This window comes from Pseudophryne corroboree, chromosome 4 (assembly GCF_028390025.1).
Source record: "Pseudophryne corroboree isolate aPseCor3 chromosome 4, aPseCor3.hap2, whole genome shotgun sequence".
In the NCBI taxonomy this organism is placed as follows: domain Eukaryota; kingdom Metazoa; phylum Chordata; class Amphibia; order Anura; family Myobatrachidae; genus Pseudophryne; species Pseudophryne corroboree.
In genome coordinates, this window is record NC_086447.1 from 668,438,108 (window position 1) to 668,453,228 (window position 15,121).

Sequence of the window (15,121 nt, forward strand, 5' to 3'; positions counted from 1 at the left end):
AGGAGTAAGAACAATACTGGTAGCTCCGGACTGGCCAAGAAGAACTTGGTATCCAGAACTTCAAGAGATGCTCACGGAGGATCCGTGGCCTCTACCTCTAAGAAGGGACCTGCTTCAACAGGGACCTTGTATGTTCCAAGACTTACCGCGACTGCGTTTGACGGCATGGCGGTTGAACGCCGGATTCTAAAAGAAAAGGGCATTCCTGAGGAAGTTATTCCGACTTTAATTAAAGCCAGGAAAGATGTGACCGCACAACATTATCACCGTATTTGGAGAAAATATGTTGCGTGGTGTGAGGCCAAGAAGGCTCCAACGGAAGAATTTCAATTGGGTCGATTCTTACATTTCCTGCAAGCAGGATTGTCTATGGGCCTAAAATTGGGGTCCATTAAAGTTCAAATTTCGGCCTTATCAATTTTCTTCCAGAAAGAATTGGCGTCAGTGCCTGAAGTACAGACTTTTGTAAAAGGTGTACTACATATACAACCCCCAATAGTGCCTCCAGTGGCACCGTGGGATTTGAACGTGGTTCTAAATTTTCTCAAATCTCATTGGTTTGAGCCTTTAAAATCGGTAGATTTAAAATACCTTACATGGAAGGTAACCATGCTATTGGCCCTGGCTTCAGCCAGGAGAGTTTCAGAATTGGCGGCTTTGTCGTACAAAAGCCCATATCTGATTTTCCATTCGGACAGGGCAGAATTGCGGACACGTCCTCAGTTTCTCCCTAAGGTGGTTTCGGCTTTTCACTTGAACCAGCCTATTGTGGTGCCTGCGGCGACTAGCGACTTGGAGGACTCCAAGTTACTGGACGTTGTCAGAGCATTGAAAATATATATTTCAAGGACAGCTGGAGTCAGAAAATCTGACTCGTTGTTTATATTGTATGCACCCAACAAGATGGGTGCTCCTGCGTCTAAACAGACGATTGCACGTTGGATATGTAGCACAATCCAACTTGCACATTCTGTGGCAGGCCTGCCACAGCCTAAATCTGTAAAGGCCCACTCCACAAGGAAAGTGGGCTCATCCTGGGCGGCTGCCCGAGGGGTCTCGGCATTACAACTTTGCCGAGCAGCTACGTGGTCAGGGGAGAACACGTTTGTAAAATTTTACAAATTTGATACTCTGGCTAAGGAGGACCTGGAGTTCTCTCATTCGGTGCTGCAGAGTCATCCGCACTCTCCCGCCCGTTTGGGAGCTTTGGTATAATCCCCATGGTCCTGACGGAGTCCCCAGCATCCACTAGGACGTTAGAGAAAATAAGATTTTACTTACCGATAAATCTATTTCTCGTAGTCCGTAGTGGATGCTGGGCGCCCATCCCAAGTGCGGATTGTCTGCAATGTTTGTACATAGTTATTGTTACAAAAATCGGGTTATTACTATTGTTGTGAGCCATCTTTTTAGAGGCTACTTCGTTTTGTTATCATACTGTTAACTGGGTTCAGATCACAAGTTGTACGGTGTGATTGGTGTGGCTGGTATGAGTCTTACCCGGGATTCAAGATCCTTCCTTATTGTGTACGCTCGTCCGGGCACAGTACCTAACTGAGGCTTGGAGGAGGGTCATAGGGGGAGGAGCCAGTACACACCATGTGACCTAAAAGGCTTTTTAGATGTGCCCTGTCTCCTGCGGAGCCCGCTATTCCCCCATGGTCCTGACGGAGTCCCCAGCATCCACTACGGACTACGAGAAATAGATTTATCGGTAAGTAAAATCTTATTATTTAGCAAAGTGAGTGGCTGCTTTTTTTTTACAACTTTTTTTTTGTTTCAGATGATGATTTAGATGTGGTTTTCTCTTCCAACTCAAAATGTGGTAAAGATCCAACAAAAAATGCCACCTCCACAATAGTCTTCCATTGCAGCCAAACCCAGGGGGAGGGAAGGCCAGAATTCCTGCACGAAACAGCGGACTGTCAATACTTGTTCTCTTGGCACACCTCTGCTGTTTGCTCTTTTGTGTAAGTTGTCCTCATCTGGTACCTTGCATTTTTTTTCTTCTCTTAGTAAAAGTGTGTCCATGGTTGTTGGAAAGTATCATTGTGAAGAGATGAAGGTGATGTATCCGGCTACGTGCATACAAAGTCTTCCTCCGAAATTGCTTTTAAATTGGTTTTACACCATTTGTTATATACGTGCTTTCTTGAAACTGTTCTGTGTACAGTGCATCTTCTATTTGTAGATGCTTTATATTCTTGTACTACTTTCCTTATATTGTCAGGAAGGATTCTGTGTGTTTGCTGCTTTGGAATATAGCGTACTGTTGATTTCTCAGTACAAGTATATCCAATGCAGGGACTGCAGCTCAGCTATATCATTTGTCATAAGAACAATTTAAAAACAGTGCAAAAAACACTAGGTACCTGAACTGTGCCCCATCATGCTATATAAACACACCGGACAAAATAATATGGAATGCTCACATTAGACATTTATATAGTGTTATATCACCACCTGCTTTAATGACCGCTCAAATTTTCTGAGGCATGCTATCAGTATGACCCTGGATCACATTTATATCGCATTGCGCCCATTCCACGACCAAGTGGTCCCTTAATGAATTGGAGGGCCACGTGAAATGTGGTATGTCAGTCTGGTGCTCTGCAAGCCAATCCTTCACAATCCTAGTGCAATGGACAGTACAGTTATCATCCTGAAACAGTGGATCCACGAGGTGGTCTTTCGCATGATCCAACAATGTCACATACAGTAGTCTACCACTTTTATGCGATTGGAGACCTCAACCGGGGCTCCAGCACTCGAAATACACCCCCAAAACATGACACTCCCACCTATTTTCTGCACAATTCGTTTGGAACACTTCCCCAGCCCTCCTCATGACTGAAGCTGCCATCATTGGAATATAAGCAAAATCTGGATTCATCAGACCATATGATGCATCTCCACTGTTCAGTGGTCCAGTGACAATGCTGTTTGGCCCATGGCAGACGCGGTTCCTTTTGGATGGTTGTTAACCTGGGACACACTCGGGCTATACAACTGAAAATTTGTAACCCAAGCAGTTTGCGTCAAAGTGTTTGTTCTGATACTGCTTGGATGGGTTGGGCATGGTACTGTTGGAACAGTTCCTGACGCATTGAAACCAATAGGTGGTTGCTAGACGCCATAAATACCTGCTGTCCCGATTTGTCATGATCGACTTTTGGTCATTGTTCTGCCATTGAGATTCTTGGTGTCCATGCTTCTTCCACTGTAGATGGATTCTGCTCACTAGAGCACCACCAAACACCACCACTTCCTCTAGGCCAGTGGTTCTCAAACTCGGTCCTCAGGACCCCACACAGTGCATGTTTTGTAGGTAACTCAGCAGGTGCACAGGTGTATTAATTACTCACTGACACATTTTAAAAGGTCCACAGGTGGAGCTAATTATGTCACTTGTGATTCTGTGAGGAGACCTGCAAAACATGCACCGTGTGGGGTCCTGAGGACCGAGTTTGAGAACCTGTGCTCTAGACCATGGCCATGCTCTCAGCCAAAAACAATGGCTCCCTTTTTGCCATCATGGTTCCACCTGAAAAAGAAACAATATCTCAACAAATTTACATTGTATCAATACATCGGACATTCACAATTATCATCCAATAGTTTTAGTGTCACCATCTACATGCATGTTCATGTCCTACGTTGTTGAACTTATACCACTTTGTCTTTCCGCGTTCCATATTATTTTGTTCGGTGTGTTTATGTTAGAGATGCTGTAATGCAAGTCAAGATGTCCCAGTGGTCTCCACAGTAATGGCTGGTCCTCTATAGGTTGCTGAGGCATGTTAGGAGAACATATCTCAGGTACTTCTCAACTGAAGTCACACTTTAGTGCAGCGAGATGCAGGTGATTGGCAGAGAGTTTAGTCTTGGCAGTTAGTGAAATGCAGGCATTATGTTAGTAGCATTTATATAAGGGTGTGGTTCGTTGGGTTGACAGTCACTAGGTCGACCTCTATTGATCGACTGACTAGGTCTACACATGAAATAGGTTGACATTGTCATTAGGTCGACATGTATAAGGTCAACATGGAGAAAGATCGACATGAGTTTTGTAATTTTTTTGGGTGTCATTTTCTTTGTAAAGTGACCAGGAACCCCAATTAATGCACCGTGTCCCCTCGCATGGCTCACCATGCTTTGGGCAAGGTGCCTTGCTCCTCTACCGCTGCGCTCGGCACAGGTTACTATTCCCAGTCGTAGTCTTTGTGGATCTTAAACATATAAAAAAGTTTAAACATTTAAAAAAAATTAAAAACTAATGTCGTTTTTTGTGTCGACCTTTGCCATGTCGACCTAGTGACCATTTCGACCTAATGCAGGTCTACCACTGGTGGTCGACCTTATGAGTGTCGACCTAAAGACTTTTTGTTAGACAATGCTATAGGGTAAGCAAAAGCAGGAGAGTAGAAGCAAATACCGGTTTTGCTAAAGATTCCTCTTTGATAGATGCTGTGCCAGTCCACTTGCTTTTTATGCAAGGATTACAGCAGCTACTCCGTAAGTCCTAATTTCATCATCTAAAAGGAATCCTATAATGTCACCGCTGCTGGTAACCCTACCTGTATCTCCTCAGTCCCTTCCACCACACTACACCTGGTCTGGCGGCAGCTCTAGAAGTCCTATAATTTTCTTTTGATCGTGTAATATCCAGTGGGATCAGGGGGGATAGCGGGAAGGCATACACTCTCCTCACCTTGTTCTGCTGATTGGCCAGAGCACGTCCTGCGGGACCCAGATTTTTTTTAATTTTTTTTGTCACCCCACTGTCATTGTGCGTGTGACACCAGGGACCAATTTACAAAATACAGTTTGAGAAGAGCTGCTATAGAAGGCCTGCTCTACTGTGCATGCCAGTGGTAAAATATAATTATAAGAAAAGCACAGGAGGAAATCAGACTATTAAAGTGGATTTAGTTTTTAATAGATGCAGGAGGATTTCTAGTAGCAACTAATATAATTGCTTCTGCAAAAAATGTTGGTTTAATTAAATCTTTGATTATGAGGATTCAGTTGTAGTGGAGGCTCCATTCCTGCAGTAATTACTCACTTTGGTGCAGTCTCAGCGTGGCTGGTTTGACGTTGGTTTTCTTTCAGCATTTCCTCCTCTGTCTGTTTAGCTGTAAAATATGTGCATTGACTGTGGTGTTGCAGGACTTCTGTATTCCCTGATGTAACTGGCATCTTGTAATTGTGTATGACAGATTGGAGGGCACTGAGAAGGAAGCAGACAGTCCCGATGATCATCAGAATCAGTACCAAGGCTTATCAGGGAGAAGCCAAGCCGTGGGTGCTGTTCTCAGTATTCTCCTGGTGATTCTTGTGATCTGTCTGATAGTGCTGCTGTTATACAAAAAAGAGAGAAGGTAAGTTACCCCTCATGGAAAGCGCTCACCATCTTCCCTTCATGGGCTTTTTATTATTTTTTATTTCACCAGTAGATTGGCCTCTAAACATGGTCACAGGGGAATTGTTTTTTCTTGTTAAAGACAATGGGGTATATGCAATTAGCGGCGAATCGCGGCAATTTTTCGCCCGTTTTTTAATTTGACACAATTCGACCGTCGAATTCCGGCAAGTGGGTGCCGGAATTCAACATATTCAATAAAAAACGGATTCGACAGTCCCGCTGTCGAAAAACGGCCGATTTGACGGATTTTGATCCGATTTTTTAAAAACCGGAAAAAACTGTAAAAAAACCCGGAAAAAAAAATTGCGTGGGGTCCCCCCTCCAAAGCATAACCAGCCTCTGGCTCTTCGAGCCGGTCCTGGTTCTAAAAATCCGGGGGGGAAAATGACAGGGGATCCCCCGTATTTTTAAAACCAGCACCGGGCTCTGCGCCTGGTGCTGGTGCAAAAAATACGGGGGACAAAAAGAGTAGGGGTCCCCCGTTTTTTTTACACCAGCATCGGGCTCCACTAGCTGGACAGATAATGCCACAGCCGGGGGTCACTTTTATACAGCGCCCTGGGGCGTGGCATTAAATATCCAACTAGTCACCCCTGGCCGGGGTACCCTGGGGGAGTGGTGACCCCTTCAATCAAGGGGTCCCCCCCCCCCCAGCCACCCAAGGGCCAGGGGTGAAAATTGAGAAAATTTAAAGAATATTGTTTTTTCCAGTAGTACTACAAGTCCCAGCAAGCCTCCCCCGCAAGCTGGTACTTGGAGATCCACAAGTACCAGCTTGCGGGAGAAAAACGGGCCCGCTGGTACCTGTAGTTCTACTGGAAAAAAATACCCAAATAAAAACAGGACACGCACACCGTGATAGTAAAACTTTATTTCACACCTGCCGACACACACACATACTTACCTATGTTCACACGCCGACCTCTGTCCAAGTAGAATCCACGTGTACCTGTGAATAAAATTATACTCACCTGATCCAGTGTCCAGATTAGAATCCACGTACTTGGCAAAAAAAATATTCTTTCAATTTTCTCAAGGCTATCAGCCCCCCATCCGCAGCCCTTGGATGGGGGGGGACAGCCTCGGGCTTCACCCCTGGCCCTTGGGTGGCTGGGGGGGGGGGGACCCTTTGATTGAAGGGGTCCCCACTCCCCCAGGGTACCCCGGCCAGGGGTGACTAGTTGAATATTAATGCCACGGCCGCAGGGCGCTGTATAAAAGTGACCCCCGGCTGTGGCATTATCTGTCCAGCTAGTGGAGCCCGATGCTGGTGTAAAAAATACGGGGGACCCCTACTCTTTTTGTCCCCCGTATTGTGCTGGTTTTAAAAATACGGGGGATCCCCTGTCATTTTTTCCGCCAGATTTTTAGAACCAGGACCGGCTCGAAGAGCCCGAGGCTGGTTATGCTTAGGAGGGATATATATATATATATATATATATATATATATATATATTTTATTTATTTATTTATTTTTTTAATTAATAAATAATACTTGTGCCTCCAAAATAGACAAACCAAGTACCTAATCCCTTCTAATATAAATAGATATGCTATTACCAATAAAAAAAAAACACAAAAAAAAACATGTTTTAACATTTTTTTATTAGATTCCGCCACCAAAGTGTGGCGGATTGAAAATGACGAATTTACTGTCTAAAAGCACTGTTGTCGAATTTCCAAACTTCAATTGAATATACTTTTGGCGAATTGCCGCATTTGTACTGTTGCAGAAATGTTGAATTTGACAAATGTCGAATTTCAAAAAGTCGAATTTGGAAAGTCCGTTTTTTTGACAGAAAGTACTGAATTGCATTGTCGATTTTTTTTGGGGGGCGAAAAAGTCCAGTTTTTCGACAATTTCGGGAATTCGACCGCAATTGCATATACCCCAATACGCGCCATGCAGAAAAACTAAAAATGCGATTGGACAACATGGTAAATGTATTTTTGTCCTGCTGTTTTTCTCTTCCTTTTGCTTCCAGTATTCCCCACCTACAGGTCCTACACTGATTGCTCCCCTGTACTAGCTGTCACACTGCTGGTCTCTTTCAACAGTTCCATCTGCCCCAGGATAAGCACTTGAGCCATAACTGACTTGCCTTTTCTATCCCTCATTTATAAGCAGTCACTGGGCAGCACAGATGGTGTAATGGTTAGCGTTACTGCCTCACAGCACTGAGGTCTTGGGTTCCATTCCCACCATGGCACTAACTGTGTGGAGTTTGTATCTTCTCCCCATACTTCTGTGGGTTTCCTCCAGGTGCTCTGGGTTTCCTCCCACAATCCAAAAATATACTGGTAGGTTAATTGGCTACTGACAAAAAATAAAGAAAAAACAATCTTAGTGTGTAGGTGTGTGTACATGGGCAGACCAGATGGGCCAAGTGGTTCTTATCTGCTATCACATTCTGTGTTTCTATGTTACTACCATTGGTGCATATCCCTAACTATCATCATCTGGGTATATAATACTGTATATAATTTCAAATATGTACATGTTTATATAGGGAGGCTTTTTTAATAGATATACAGTATATGAAATATAAAAATTATATATAAAGACCTATTTATATTGTGTATAAAATGAAATGTGTATATTTAAATATTACACTTGAAAACTTTTATGTTTATTTGAAGGGAAACTGTGATGTACAAGATATCCAACTGCTGTAGAAGGAGTTCCAATGTGTCTTACAAGTACACCAAGGTAATGTTTATCTTACAGAGAAATACCTGTCTCTCCCAGTAGGAACTCACACAGATGTAACATGCAGCGCTCATTCTAAGCTCATCAGTTCCCTGGTATCCTATACAACTGGGAATACACCTCTGTGGCTGCAGTTATTGGCTGGTCTTGTCAAATCCAAATTGTTAATTAAAAAAACAAAAATGAGGACATAATATACCAATGGTTCCGATTAGTAAATATTTATATATTTAAAAAAAAAGATACAGTATACTGTATTAACAATGAGAATAGAGCAACCCTCAAATTAATAACTATATAGTGAAGATGAAAAAAAATATATAGTGAATCAAAAAAGCACACAACTGGGCAAAACCATGTAGCGTAGCAGGTGGGGTAGATGTAATGTGCAGAGAGAATTAGATTTGGATGCGGTGTGTTCAAACTGAAATATAAACTGCCGTTTAAAAATAAAGCAGCCAGTACTTACCATGCACAGAAACAATATAACCCACCCAAATCTAACTCTCTCTGCACATGTTACTTCTGCCTCACCTGCAGTACAACATGGCTTTGCCCATTTATGTGCTTTATTGCTTTGCTAACAAACCTGAATCAGACCCAGAGTGCTCTCCAGGACCTAGAGAGGTCTTTTTAGGAAGTATGGTTCCTCTACAAGCTGTAAAAGGGTACTGCCGGGGCAGCGATCATTCTGTCCCTTTCACCTTACGCCCTAGACGGAGTCACTGGTCACGCACGCCTCATTATAGCCTTGACTATCTTGATGTTACATACTGGTCTATTGGAAGCATGGAATAAGTTATATGCTGCTTGGTGGCAGCTTTCCCTCCAACACCAGCTGAGACAGACTAAATTCCCTGGCATGCTGCCGTATCATCTCTGTTTATTATTCTCAGTCCGTTCTTTTTCTTCTAGCATAAATCTAATCGCATTTCTCCATAATCTTTCCTAGTACATTCAGTAGAGCATAGTTACAACTCATGCTGGGTATACAGTACATATATCCTATCTGTCCTGCCTTTGGTGGATCAGCCAAGAATCAGAATCCGCTTTATTGGCCAGGTGTACTCACGTACACTAGGAATTCTTTGTGGTACAATGCATCGCCAAGCAGCAACATGGAGGAAAAAACGTAGCATACATTACAAACATTACACATATGAGTTCATACTGCACATATGCAACTGTACAGTAGACATATTATACATTTAAGACTAAAAACTAAGGCTGCTTGGCAGAGCAGCACCGAGGCAGCCATCCGCGGCGCCAACTAGAACTCACACAATGCACATAATACAGAAGATTTAAGCATTACATCAAAAGATAAACCACACAGACAAAGACACAGAAAGAATAATGCATGATTGGTGTAGGCATTTTGAGTAATAACCTCCAGGGGTTGTGTATTCCACCATCACAAGGCACCAGGTGCGGCAGCCATCTTAGGCGCACTGCGTAGGATTACCCACGGTGGAATAGTCCACCCCTAGAAGAGAACACAAAATGGGGAGATTGCAGAGTCCTTAAGTTCAGAGTAGGGTTCCAATAAAAACATCAGGTCCACGCATTTTTCATCCCATCCACAAGCGCACCAGATAAGGCAGCCATGTTGGGCGCACTACACGGTTACATAGTGGGAGATGAGCCATACAGGGGCCAAATGCATGTATGGGAGAACTGACACGTGTGTAGGCGTATGCTATACCCTGCATGGGAAGATCCAAATGAAGCACACCCCGCCCACAGGGGAACCATCCGAGGCAGCCATGTGGGGCGCACTGCATAGGTTACTGCTGGCAGGGTGTGCAACCAATGGAGGTACACATTACGGGAATAGCACACAGTGGGGTGGAAGTACAGTGTAAGAAGAAAGAGAAGAGAAAGACACATTTGCAGGAAAAAACTGTACTAACATTATTTTGTGAAAAAGATAAATGTCCTGGTCTCAGTGCGGGTGGGTGTGAGAATGTGGGGTGCACACTAATGTCCAATGGAACTGACCCAGCAAAGTCTGGTCCTGATGCGCACGTCCCTCAGTTCCCTGCTGAGCTTGAGGGGTAGTCCCGGGGGCACTCATGATGTTCTTGGACACAGAAGTAGTAGGCATTGGTCCTGGTGTTCTCATGGCAGAGGTGAGGAGAGGCCACATAATGTTCCAGATTTCTTTCTTGATGCTGTTTAATGTTTAACTGTTTTTTTAACTGTTCATTTTCAAGACGCTTAGAGAAGGAACGCTTTGAGTATTGGAACGCACAGCTGACATGCACAGCTGTGCATGGTTGAAGTTACAGATATACTATGGGAAATTGACCCAACTACAGCTGAGGCAAATGTTCCACTAATCAAAGGTGTTACATTACACAGTGATTGACTAAACAAACACCAGCCCAGTGAGCCTTAATTAAATATGCGGCACTGACCAAGCTTTGAAACGCAGGTATTTTACATTACAAACAAAAGCAAAAATCACAAAACTGTCTAACAAATGATTTGAACATACATTTGGAATATGGATGTTTTGCATAGGTGCAGATAGCAATAGCCAGATTACATGGGGAGATATGAACATACATTTGGAATATGGATGTTTTGCATAGGTGCAGATAGCAATAGCCAGATTACATGGGGAGATATGAACATACATTTGGAATATGGATGTTTTGCATAGGTGCAGATAGCAATAGCCAGATTACATGGGGAGATATGAACATACATTTGGAATATGGATGTTTTGCATAGGTGCAGATAGCAATAGCCAGATTACATGGGGAGATATGAACATACATTTGGAATATGGATGTTTTGCATAGGTGCAGATAGCAATAGCCAGATTACATGGGGAGATATGAACATACATTTGGAATATGGATGTTTTGCATAGGTGCAGATAGCAATAGCCAGATTACATGGGGAGATATGAACATACCTGAGGATGAGAAGAAAAAGGAAGATGGTAAAGTTCAGTCCAATGCAGGAACTGTTTTTTTAACTGTTCATTTTCAAGACGCTTAGAGAAGGAACACTTTGAGTATTGGAACGCACAGCTGACATGCACAGCTGTGCATGGTTGAAGTTACAGATATACTATGACTTTGGAGTATTGTTATGCTTTACTGCAATCAGGACTGTGGGGAAAGTTGTCTCCACAGTGTGTCATAAACGTCACTTTCTGTTCAGTACTATAGTACACAGGGCATTTAGTCATGTGTAGCTTAAGTACCAGTCCTCAGAAGCACAGGGTGATTATAAATAAAGCCTGCCTGTTATGTGGATGGTATTAATGATATGAATGTACACACTAACCAGCAAGCTGCTTCTCTTAGCTCCTCCATAACGCCTGTTCCTGTAGTGTTTGCTTCGTCATAGGCTGAATGCAGGACTAGCCACTTGGTTATGCCAATTGGTGACTGCAGTGAGCCAGTGACTGCAGGTAGTGCGAAGGAAGTGAGTGAATTTATGCTGTTCAAGGCTTTATTTACTCTGTCATCATATACATTTCCTCCCTAATATCTTCTTCATATACAGAATAATCTACAGTGTTAGAGTGGGCAGACTAAGCTGTATAGATTGAACATTAAAACTACCTGGAGGTGTCTCTAGCATTGCTGTCTCAAGTGATCCTAGCCATACCAACAATATGGCAGCACCGTGGGGAGGGGGGTGTCACTGGGGCCAGTGACATCGATCACATGTCATTGAAAAGTGACCGTGGCCTCTCAGGAGGGGGGCTGACCCAATTTTCACCTCTCCACAGGCGTGCCCAGCATTCCAGGAGACTTGTCTGTCTGCACTGCGGCTCCTACAATGTGACAGGAGCCAAGTGCTGCATGATACTGTCACAGTGCAGCACCTGGCTCCCTGTGACTGAGGATGAGTCTGCATTTTGAAGGCAAAGGGGTAAATAAATATTAACAATATGTATGTTCTTAATAAATAATCCCTGGCTTTTCTTATCCAACTGCAGTATCTGCTAAATATGTGACTTTAACATGCTGGAAGGTTTCATTAATAGAGACACAGCTGTGCAGAATCTGCTTCAGGATTTTTTTCAGATGCCTATGTATGCTGTGATGCTCATCTGGTTTATATCCTGTAGATCAATACTGAAGAAGAGGTGGACAATGAAACGGAGTGGCTTATGGAAGAAGTGTCCGCGAACCATGCAAAGCCACACCACGAGAATGGCCATGTCCGAAGCGTCAAGGCCGACGCTTTCACCTCACTGCACGTTGATGATCTTGACAGCGAAGATGAAGTCATGACGATACCAGAGGTCAGAATACAGTCTACAAAAAACAAACAGAGGAATGCAAACCAGGCCATAGGCAGATACAATTCTGGCCATGATGAGAACTTGATAGGAATAGTAAATGGAGGACAAGAAAAGACTGGAAAGTCGAGGTCGGTCCAGCATAAAAAAGAGGATGCGTTGAACATAGCTTCATTTCATGATGACAGTGACGAGGATATGCTTAATATCTAGTACAAACTCTGCATTTTCAGTCCCTCCTAATTGTGCCTAAAATAAAATCTTGTTTGAATGGACAATGCTACTGCAACCAAATACCCGTAACTCAAGTGTTTTGTTTCTTGGGGTTTTTTTTGTCCTTTGACCTTTTATAGGTTAAATATAAAATGTATACGTGTACATTAGGGAAGACTAGGATTGGTTTCTTTGTTTGTTTTGATCTACAGCGATTTATTGCATTTGAGGTTTGTTTTTATGTTTTTTTAAAGCATCCCTGCTCTAAATGGAATATGTAATGATTGGGACTTGTATTTTTTTTTTTTTTGTTTGCTCGATTTAAATACGGGAGCTGGAATCTTCGTCTTATATGATGTAAATTACTCTAAATCAGCAAAAATCAGAAAATGCAAACTGTTTCCATGGGATGCTCTGCCGCTGGTGACATAAAGTTTGACTACTATTTATTCACTTGAACTACAACTCAGGTTGGCTGAAAAAAGCATTAAGCTGTTCCTGCCGGCAGGGTGTTATTGTAAACCTTAAATCAATGAAAAGGGGACAGTTCCAATAAGTGATGGATAAAAATGCACTCCGACTGGGTAATATTTACAGGTACCATTATCTAGACCAGGGCTGGCCAAACCGGTCCTCGAGATCTACCAACAGTTCATGTTTTCCAGGCCTCCTGGAGATCTGTAGAATTGTCAGTTAGGAATGAATGCAGCACATCTTAATTAGTAATGACTACACCTGTGCACCAGCTTGGTGGTCTGGAAAATGTGTACTGTTGGTAGATCTCGAGGACTGGTTTGGCCAGCCCTGATCTAGACTATATTTTAAATGTGTTAATATACTAGTTTTGGTTTCAGTTCAGAAGCATTTAAGTGAAGGATGCTGAAGAGTGTTTGTTAAATATATGTACATATAGCTGCTGCTGTCCTGTGCACGGTACCCAGTGGCAAAACTAAGGTATTGAAACGTGTTTTGAAAATAAGTATGAACCTGAAGCAGAATAATGGGATCTGTATACAGCTTAAAATCAAAGGAAGTTATGTTTCTGCAGTATGCTTAGACACAGTCCAGATTATCAGATTTATTTGCTGCCAAAAAAAAAACAACAACCGGTGTATATTTCCATCATTCAAAACTGATGACCTAGAAGAAGCCTTAATTTGCACATATGGTCTTTTGATAAGAAATACTAAAGGGATTAAGTTTAACAAGCCAAATAGTTAACAAAACGGTCATCTGTCAGAATACAACAGCTATGGCTGCAGAACCCCTTCTCTCCGATTTTCGTTTTTGTTTTACTGTCTCTTGTAATAGAGGGATTGCAGCTGTAATTCTACGCAGCTTTTGCTCTGAGAAAAAAAGTTTTAAAACTGTCTCATCTTGAAAAGCGACCCATTAATGTAATGCTGCGCAAATCCTTTTAATCAGCATTGTGTCATTTCTAATATGGAAGAGAGAAATTTTCAGTGTATAATAGTTTCTAGGTAGTTATTAAAATGTAAAGGTAAAAAAATAGTCTCCTGCATTTTCAGGAATAGTACTGTGCTTAATAATAATAATAATAATAATATAGCACAATTCGCAAACTAGGTTGAGGTACTGCTGATATGCAATGGTTTTTTAAAGGCTGAGTACATACCTTTTTTATGGAGAACAGAAAATAACAGCACTGCTTAAAACCAGGGTCTCCGCATTAATCATTATGGTATCATCATGTAACTACGTACTGGTACACCACCTCCGACTAATCTCCTTAGTTTTGTATCTTCCAATTGATTTCTTTGGGTCAAATGGTACTATGGACTTTCATTTTGGATCTTCTTGTAATATAAAAGTATTGAACAAATAAATTAAAAGATAAGTTATAACAAAATGTGTTCTTATTTCTGTGTGTTTTTGTTCTTTGCCCTGATTCATGTATGGCAAGCAGCCACCAGAGAGTATGTAACCAACACTCTAGTGCAATAAATAGTATAAGAAATTGTTAGGTTGTATATTAAGAATTAAAAAATATATATACTGTATAATTAAACAATAAATCCGGAAAATTCAGTGAGTGTTCTGTGACTGAACACAGTACATATCCAAATATATAAAAAAAAAAAAAAATTCTGTTTTTTGCAGTGGTTGATATACCACTTTTGTCCATTAATAAGCTGCTATGGATTCAGATTTTGGCGACCTCACTGGCACCAAGCGTTTTTTAGAAAATTCTGTTTAAAGATACAGAGCAGCTGGCTTTTGATGCGGATAGCCCCAATGATGTTTATTCTGATCTGCTTAAACTAAATAAGCGTCTCGTGGAATTAGAACTCCACGGTTTGACACTTTCACAATACCACAAAGACAAATTGATTCCACGTGGCTTCCGCATCAAAAACCAGCCTACGATCGGCCGCAATAACAAGGAATTTTGCCGTCAGTGGTGCCTGATCTTAAACCAGTGCAGCTTTGATTTGATGATATTAGTTATACAGCAAGTGAATACAGAAATGGAGAGTCTTAA

The 15,121-nt window shown here is 42.2% G+C and overlaps 1 protein-coding gene across 1 annotated transcript in view; it reads left to right on the forward strand.

Moving 5' to 3' along the window:
• IGF2R (insulin like growth factor 2 receptor) overlaps positions 1 to 14,488 on the forward strand; it is a 490,127-nt gene extending 475,639 nt beyond the window's left edge. The window contains exons 44-47 of the mRNA XM_063917832.1: positions 1,784 to 1,970; positions 5,220 to 5,381; positions 8,066 to 8,135; positions 12,232 to 14,488. Of these exons, the coding sequence (XP_063773902.1) occupies positions 1,784 to 1,970; positions 5,220 to 5,381; positions 8,066 to 8,135; positions 12,232 to 12,618 (806 nt within the window). The 3' untranslated portion in view covers positions 12,619 to 14,488. The remainder of the gene's footprint in view (positions 1 to 1,783; positions 1,971 to 5,219; positions 5,382 to 8,065; positions 8,136 to 12,231) is intronic.
• The last annotated feature ends 633 nt before the right edge of the window (positions 14,489 to 15,121 follow it).